This window comes from Ursus maritimus, unplaced genomic scaffold, assembly GCF_017311325.1.
Source record: "Ursus maritimus isolate PB19 unplaced genomic scaffold, ASM1731132v1 scaffold_2, whole genome shotgun sequence".
NCBI lineage: Eukaryota > Metazoa > Chordata > Mammalia > Carnivora > Ursidae > Ursus > Ursus maritimus.
Genome location: NW_024424452.1, coordinates 102,292,802 through 102,302,043, shown reverse-complemented (window position 1 = coordinate 102,302,043; position 9,242 = coordinate 102,292,802). Strand labels below are relative to the sequence as shown.

General features: G+C 44.4%; 1 protein-coding gene across 2 annotated transcripts in view; it reads left to right on the top strand.

The window, feature by feature from the left end:
* Positions 1-3,696: 3,696 nt before the first annotated feature.
* Positions 3,697-9,242, top strand: part of KLHL12 (kelch like family member 12) — a 28,003-nt gene continuing 22,457 nt past the window's right edge. Inside the window, exons 1-2 of one of the 2 annotated variants that reach the window (XM_040636469.1) lie at positions 3,697-4,298; positions 6,650-6,883. In XM_040636469.1, the coding sequence (XP_040492403.1) occupies positions 4,125-4,298; positions 6,650-6,883 (408 nt within the window). In that variant the 5' untranslated portion in view covers positions 3,697-4,124. Of the gene's footprint in view, positions 4,768-6,649; positions 6,884-9,242 lie in introns of both variants that reach the window. The other variant, XM_040636468.1, reaches the window with a different exon arrangement.

Below are 9,242 nucleotides of genomic sequence, written 5' to 3'. Positions count from 1 at the left end.
AAATAAATAAATAAATAAATAAATAAATAAATAAATAAATAAAAAGTCCTGAAAGAGCTGATGGCACAAGTCACAGACTGGTGATCTGCAGGCTGCAAACCTTGGGCCTGCAGAGTGTGAACAGTCGCCAAAACCGGCAGTGCCCTTGGTAGAGGGCTTGTGCCCTCAGCGTGCTGCTGCCCCGCACTCGTTGGGGTCACTGGCCTAGGCCCTGGAGGCATCCGAGTTTGCATCCACTAGTATAGAGCTGAAGGAAGCAGACCGCCTCTGATGGAACTGCATCTATTCTGTACGTGAGGACATACGGAGATCCAGAGCTATTAGCGAGCCCTGGTGTGCAGGTGTTCGCTCATTCGTCAGCAGTAGGAGCCAGGGAAGAGGATCTGAGAGAACGTGCATCGAGCATCTTTGTACTTTTCGTATGTCATTTTATATCTTTTTTATCTTTAACCCTGTGAAGTAGGTAGCATTATCTCATTCCACAGATGAAAAACTTAAGGTCCCAGGGCACCTGGGTGGCTCAGTCGGTTAAGCATCTGTCTTCGGCTCAGATCATGATCCCAGGGTCCTTCGATCAAGCCTGCATCGGGCTCCCTGCTCAATGGGGAGCCTGCTTCTCCCTCTCCTTCTGCCACTCCCCCTGCTTGTGCGCTCTCTTTCTCTGTCAAATAAATAAATAGAATCTTTAAAAAAACAAACAAACGTGAACAGACCTTAAGGTTCCAAAAGACCAAGACTTTTTCCCAAGATGATGGACAGGTTTGGAGTCAATATCTGAGTGCATATCATGCTGACTTAGATAAAACCCATGTTTGGTTTTTTTTAGATTTTATTTGTCAGAGAGAGAGTGAGAGAACTTACATGTAAAAGGAAATAGGTAAAAGAACTTATATGTAAAAGAAAATATAAACGGAGCCAGAGCAGACAGGGAGAGCTGTGAGGCTGTGATGCAAGTCTGACCCCCACTGAAGGAAAGAGGGAGAGAAGGTTTCGAGACGCATCCTAGACTGCCCTGCAATAAGAAAGGTTCAGGAAAGCCCTCTGTTTGGGAGAAGCCCTTGACCCAAAGTCCCCTGACAAAGGAGTCCCATTTCCCCTAGAAAGGGTCTGCCTTAGCGTCTTTCCTATCGCCAGTACGGGGCGGGAACCAGCCCTTGGGAGACATGACCTGCGTGCAAATTCAGTGATGAATTTCAAAGCAGCAGCTGGGGCTCTGCTTTGATCATATTCAGTGAATAATTAAGAGGTACATTCTCTTGTCTACCGTGCTCTGGTGGTGCAAAAATGCATTGTATCCTGCCTAGCTGGTTTTAGAGATTCAACCCATATGCTATGTACTTGATCTAGAGTTCCAGGGCCGATTCTTTGTTTTCCATTACTGAAACCCTTCAAAATCAATACCCAAACCATAAGGGCAGGATGATGCATGGAACCGGACTGACTGACTCACCCTATCCAACCTTAGCCCTCCAGAATGGGCCTAAAAAAGTCAGAATACGTTTGGGCTGTAGGGTTTTGGGTCAGTTATCCAAATGGCTAGAAATGGTCTTGTGGTGGAAGGATAGTGTCCCCATGATTTAAGGACACAAAATGTGCTGAGACTATATCCCTGAAGAAAATGGGGTAAGCCTGAACGAATTCCCTCAGTGTTCTGTCTTTTTTGCTGGCAGTTTCTCCACCTTTTATTCTCTGGGAAAAATGTGGGCATATTCTATTTTTTTTTTAAATATTTTAGGGGGCACCTGGGTGGCACAGCGGTTAAGCGTCTGCCTTCGGCTCAGGGCGTGATCCTGGCGTTATGGGATCGAGCCCCACATCAGGCTCCTCTGCTATGAGCCTGCTTCTTCCTCTCCCACTCCCCCTGCTTGTGTTCCCTCTCTCGCTGGCTATCTCTATCTCTGTCAAATAAATAAATAAAATCTTTAAAAAATATATTTTATTTATTTATTTGAGAGAGACAGAGACAGAGCACAAGCAGGAAGGAGGGGAAGAAACAGGCTCCCCACTGAGCAGGGAGCCCTATGTGGGACTTGATCCCAGGACCCTGGGATCATGACCTGAGCCAAAGGCTGATGCTTAACCGATTGAGCCATCCAGGTGCCCCATGTGAGCATATTCTAAACAAAGCCACATTTTTCTTTTAAGTTCCCTCTCACATCATGAAAAATTCTCAATTTAGCAGACAGGAATTAGGCAGTATCATTAAAGTGCTATTTTGCATCTGGAAAACATGGGATTATTTTTACTTTCCTTTTTAAAAGATTTTATTTTTAATCTCTACACCCAACGTGGGGCTCAAACTCATCACCCCAAGATCAAGAATTGCACACTCCACTGACTGAGCCAGCAGGTGCCCCTATGTTTACTTTTTATTTAAATTGAACATATTTCTTTAAAAGATTTTATTTATTTATTTGACAGAAAGACAGCCAGCGAGAGAGGGAACACAAGCAGGGGGAGTGGGAGAGGAAGAAGCAGGCTCCCAGCAGAGGGGCCTGATGTGGGGCTCAATCCCAGGACTCTGGGATCACGCCCTGAGCCGAAGGCAGACACTTAATGACTGAGCCACCCAGGCGCCCCTAAATTGGACATATTTTTAATCTACATGATGAAAAGTTCAAAAGGCACAAGTTATAGAGGGAAAAGTCTCCTTTCCACCCTGTCTCATGACCAACCAGTTCCTCTTTCCAAAGAAACCAGCATTTTGTATCTTTCCAGATGCATTTTGTATATATATAGGCAAATATGAATATTAACATTTCCCCAAACTTTTACACAAATAACAGCAACCTATACACACTGTTCACAACTTCATGATATTGGATTGTACGGATGTACCACACTTGCTGAAACAGGTCCCTACTGATGGACATTAAGTTTGTTTTCAATCTAATCTACACACAGACTGGTACAAACATCATTTTACATGTGATGAATACATATGAGGGATAAATTTATGAAATTCACTCAGTTAAAGTTATGTTCATTCATCATTTTGGTTCACTTTTCCCAAATGCCCCCAAAAGAACTTGCACCAATCCTGCTTGCCCACCCACAATGTGTAAATTAGCGATACTTTTTTTTAAAAGATTTATTTATTTATTTGTGAGAGAGCGTGTGCACGCAAGCAAGAAAGGAGGGGGTTGGCAGAGGGAGAGAATCTTCAAGCAGAATCCCTGGTGAGCACCGAACCTGAGGTGGAGCGCAATCGCGTGACTCATGAGATCACTACCTGAGCCAAAACCAAGAGTTGGATGCTTAACCGACTGAACCACCCTGGTGGCCCAATCAAGGATACTTTTAGATCAGAGAGATGATATGAAAGATGGAAACACTGTGTAAAAGTAGATTGCTACCCACTTGGCTATCATTTTATTACCCGTAAATCAAAGGCCCTGCAAAGGAAAACAGTACAGTGGTTCTCCCTTCTCCACAATTTCAGTCACGGGTAGTCACCACTACCTGGAAGCAGATGATCTTCCGGACACACTGCCAGATGGGTGGGTAGCCTCCCACTATGTCAGTGTCTACATCATTCCCTTCACTTCACCTCATCATGTAGGCATTTTATCATCTCACGTGATCACCAGAAGGGTGTGTACGGAACAATATTTTTAGAGAGACCACATTCACACAACTTTTAGTGTATTGGTATAATCTGTTTTATTATTGTTGTTAATTTCTTACTATGCCTAACTTAACGATTAAATTTCATGATACCTACGTACAGGAAAAAACATAGCATAAATAGTACTCAGTATTATCCGTGGTTTCAGGCACCCACTGGGGGCCTTGGAACATATCACCCCTGGATAAGGGGGAACTGCTGTATAATCAAACATAATTAGTTTGGACGTTCATGGAAGTTGATAATTCCTCATTCCCCTCTGAACCACTAAGATAAGTATGCCCAAATCAATTAGAAGCAAAATTCCTAAACTGAACACTCAACACCCGCCAGCTGGTGAAAAGTCAGCAGAAGAGAAAGAGGGGAAATGATGACTACTGGGACCTCCCTTGCGATCCTCTGCAATTTCCCTCACAGCGTCCAACTTCCACTGACCACAAGTTCCTTCCACTTCATTGTCCCGCGGTGCGAGAAGTAGAGAACCACCTCCAGGGTGATGATAGGCCCCATTATGATGCAGAGAATGCTAAGGTCAGTGGAGCGCAAGGCTCAGAGGACTCTCCCCACAGCCATGGTTCACGGGAAAGGGCCGTTGTGGACAATGGACGTGAAGAAATTTGAAGCCCCCGTGGGTTTTCTCGATGTGAGAGGGTTCCTGAATACCCGGCAGGTAAAACATACTCCCAGCAACCTCCTCCTCGGTTTAGAGAGGTGGAATACCTTCCATCCGCCGGGGCTCAGGAGACTCGGGCGGAATCTGGTCTCAGCCAATCACGCGGCAAGAGAACTGTACACCCCGCCCCTCCCTGCGGGCCGCACCCTGCCCCGCCTCTTCTTTTCGCCTTTCTCTAAATGGGCCGAAGCCTGGCACCCGGGTACCTGAGCGCCACGTGACACCTCCCCTCACGTGACGCCACCCGGGGCAGGGAGGTGGGCGGGCCTCGAGTTGCATTACGTCATCACGTCGCGCGGCCGCGGAGGCGAGATCTTGGACTACCACGGTGACGGCTCCAGAGCCTCCGGGTCGGGGCGGCGGCGGCGCTTGGGCTTCTCCTGAGCCGCCTGCTGGCCCCGCGCCCCACCCAATCCCCACGGGCCGGGAACAGGCCTGGCGTGGCTGGGTGGGCCCGCGAGTGGAGGTGAGTCGCACGGAGGTGGTGGCAGGCAGCTCTGCCCTTCCCTTCCTAGCCCCCAACTCCCGGTTACGGCCCTTCCCCCATCCATCGCCTTCCTCCGGGTTGGAACGCAGAGATGCCAGGGAGCGGAGGAAGGCTTGCGGGGCTGGGGGCGCTCTGGCATGGAGCGAGGGGCCCTCCTCTCAGTCCCTCCCCGACCGCGCCCCTCCCGGACCTCCACCTGGAGCTGCCAGCGCTGTTCCCGGTGTTGTCAGGCGGGGAGACTGTCTTTCCTTCTCCCACCTGGAATTCTTCCCCTTTTCCCACCTGGAATTTAGTCTTTACGGAATTTGACACCTTTTCGCTATCGCCCCTTCCCGAATCTTCCGTATTCAGATCCGTATTCCGAATCTCCCTTTATTCAGATCTTAACGGAAGTTCCAAAAAGGTGAGAGAGAAAGATAAGGCTGAGGTTTTGCTTGATGAGGCAGGAATCCCCAAGGAGGAAGATTACACTGAATTAAGGTTACTGCCAGTTTTGACACTGAAACTGTAAGACCCAGCCCTAGGCTGAGCCCTGTGGTAACTCCCCAGAAAATCTTCACAGTAAGTGGGCATCTGTTCAGACTTTTCTTACATCTCCAGAATTGAAAGTAAGTAGACTTAGGAAAATCTTTTTGAAAAACGTCATATGCTTTGATGAATCACCTCTTGTTCTGTAAGATGGATCTTGCAGGTTGTTGGAGAGATTATCTAGAGTGCTTATGAAATAATAATGTCTAGGAGTAGATGAGAATTTAGGATTTTGTTCGTGCTGTTCAAAAATTATGGTTGTGAGTTGCGGATTCTTGAAGATAATTGTTTAATTTTTTTCCCTTGGATTATTTCAGAAAGTTATAGATTCCAAATAAGAGTCTCTGAATAACCATCCCATTTCATTCCCCAGAAATTGTCCTTGAAATAAAAAAAAGAAAGAAAAAAAAGTCTCTAAAGCCTGTCAACAATCAAGAAAGTAAAAAGTACGTTGAGGTTTTTAAATATGGAATGTACTACGGAGTTTTTTTAATTGATGCATACAAGTGAACTTTGCAAGTGACTGGCTATGGCAGTAAAATTAGTAGTGGAGTTTTAATAGGTTTCTGTCCTAATAGGCTCTTCGTTTCAGTATAGAAGAATTACTACTGGGCATTTACTACTAACGTAGAGTAGGAAGACCCTTCCATAGAAGAGCTTCACTAACTTAATCAGGTGAAAGTCCATAGGTAAGCTTGCAGTGTTTCCATTATTCATGGTAGGTATTGGGTCCTCATTTGAAATGTCATTCTAAGAGGAAATCCAGATATATTTGGAAGTCATAATAATTCTTTGCATACTTCTTTAGAAAAAAAGTTGATTTTCACTGACTCTGGCCTTTATTGCTCTAAGTTGAATACACAATTTTTCTTTTCTTGCATTTGATTTCTAAGCATGTACACCTGCTAGGATAGGAAAAAATATATAAAACAGACTCCTGTTCTCTAAATACTTATCTACTTAATCTGCTTATGAATATTAAGTAATAGTGATAGCACACCTTTAGGAAATTTTATCTTTTCATTTTATCATTTGAGACTGTGACAGCATTGTGAAGATATGCAAGATATGTGTAATTTTTTCCTATTTACAGTACAGTTGAGTATTGATTATAATAAATGTCAAGTGGTAGGGACCCTCAATATTGGAATTTGGAGGAAGAAGAGATTGTTTTTACTTGGGTTCGTGGCTAGATTGTTGTGGTAAGACCAGGAATAGGAGTACTCTCTACTTGTATTTGGGTCTGAGGAAGCGTCCTCAATTTGTGTAGCTCATTGAATATGTTTAGTTTTCCTAATCCTTCAGGTGTGCTCTGGGTTTTTTTCTCTTGCAGAATCGAAGGACCCCTTTCATTCTTTCTCCATATTACTTGATGGGAGGCATTATGGCCCCCAAAGACATAATGACAAATACTCACGCTAAATCCATCCTCAATTCAATGAACTCTCTCCGGAAGAGTAATACCCTCTGTGATGTGACTCTGAGAGTGGAGCAGAAAGACTTCCCCGCCCATCGGATTGTGCTGGCCGCCTGTAGTGATTACTTCTGCGCCATGTTCACGAGTGAGGTAAGTGGTAAGTTACTGCCTCAGAAATGAAGCTCACCCTTGTAACCTTATAGTTGTCTCATTTTGCTGAATAAAATAGTAGAAGTTTGATATAATAGTGAATTTCTATAGTATGGTGGTTCAGTGGGCTGACTCTGATCAAAATCTGCCTTTAGACTATATCTTAGTTTCCTCATCTCTAAATCAGGGGTAATAGCAATGCGCAATCACATATGGTTATTGTGACAGTTATTTGAGAAAATCACAGAAGTGTTTAGAACAGTGACTGGCATGTGGTAAAACACATGTCAGCTACTGGATTTTACTTATTTTTAAAATTTGTTTTCCTGGTTTTTTTCTCCTTCTGAAGTCTCATATTTTAAAGTGGAGTCCAGGAGGATAAGGGGGAAGGGAAGAAGGAAGAGTCCTCCTTCAACTCCACCTAACAACACATGAAGAAAATCAGCACTCATTCTACCAGTGTAGACCTAGAGTAATTTCAAATGAGAGGAGGAGGACTTAATAAATGACTTCATGACTGTATAGGTATATGGAGCATAACTTGGAAAAAGATGCAGACTGTGGAGTATAAGCAGTTAAAGGGAATCAGGAAAAGGTTGACTCGACAAGAAAAAAGGTTGTGTTTATAGGTATTAAAAAAGATTGCTTGGGCGCCTGGGTGGCTCAGTTGGCTAGGCGTCTGTCTTCGGCTCAGGTCATGATCCTGGGGTCCTGGGATCCAGCCCCGCATCAGGCTCCCTGCTTAGTGGAGAGTCTGCTTCTCGTTCTCCCTCTGCCTTCTGCTCCCCTTGCTTGTGCTCTCCCTCTCTCTCTGTCAAATAAATAAATAAAATCTTTGAAAACAAAAGAGAAAACAAAGAAAGAGAGACTGCTTTAGGGGCTCCTGGGTGGCTTAGCCGTTTAAGTGTCCAGCTCTTGGTTTCAGCTCAGGCTGTGATCTCATGGATGTGAGATCGAGCCACGTCCCCTCCTGCTCCCCTCCACTCACCTGGGAGTTTGCTTGAAGAATCTATCCCTCTGCCCCTCCCCCCTCAAATAAATAAATAAATCTTAAAAAAAAAAAAAAAGACTGCTTCAGTAATTGGCAGGATACTTAGAGTAAGGCTGTTGAATATATTGTGAAGTACTCTTAGAAAGCCAAACAGCAGAGAGCCACTGCAGCTTTTTTATTTTTCAAAATCTCAAGTCTGATTTTTAAATTTTAAATCAATTATCTCTAATTTTTTTTTAAGACTTATTTATTAGAGAGAGAGAGTGCAAGAGTGGGGTGGGGGGGTGGCGGGTAGAGGCAGAAGGAGAAGGGAAGCTGAGCATGGAGCTTGTCTGAAGGCTCAGTCTCACAACCCTGAGATCAGGACCTGAGCTGAAATCGAGAAATCAGAAGTTGGGTGCTTTACCTACGAACCACCCAGGCTCTTGAATTTTTTTAAGCTTGAGTGAGACTACACCAGTGTGTATTATATCATGTATCTATACATATACATATGCCTGAAATATCTCATTATGTTAACGATATTTTCAAAAAAAAAAATTTTAAGAGAGCTCTTGAGCGGGGACATTGAGGAGAAGGCAGAGGGAGGGAGAGAATCTTAAGCAGGCTACATGTCTAGCGGGGAGTCTGATGCAGGGCTCAGTTTCATGACCCTGAGATCATGACCTGTGCCAAAATCAAGAGTCAGAGGCTTAACTGACTGAGTCACCCAGGCACCCCTTTAAAAATTAAAAAAGTGGGGGGGTACCTGGGTGGCTTAGTCGGTTAAGCAGTCTGCCTTCGGCTCAGGTCATGATCCTGGGGTCCTGGGATCAAGCCCCACTTCAGGCTCCCTGCTCTGCGGGGAGCCTGCTTCTCCCTCTCCCCCCCTGCTCATGTGCGCGCATGCGCGCTCTCTCTCTCTCAAATAAATAAAATCTTAAAAAAAATTTTTTTAACCGTCAGTTAATTTTTTTCTTTAGTTAATCTCATCACCTTAGTGAAGATACTGCTTTTGGATCTGAATAGGAGAGTGATGGCTGTATCTCATTCACCCTAGGGTTAGATGTTACCGTCTCGTTTTACAAAAGAAGAAACAAGGTCTCAGATATTAAGTGACTTGCCTTAGGTCACGTGGCTTATAAATGGTAGAGATGGAGTTTACTGCTCAATTTTCTGACCCTAAACCCAAACAATACATGCCATATTTGAAAAGCTACGAATATATGCCATATTGCTTTATACAAATCTTAACTTACTTGCCTTATACAGATTTTACCTACTGTGGATTTTTATATTCTGTAATTTCAAAGCCAAAATAGTTTATGATGCCCCGAGCCAATGCTCAGTCACATGGCTGGTAGGAAAACATGGAAACCTGACAGATCA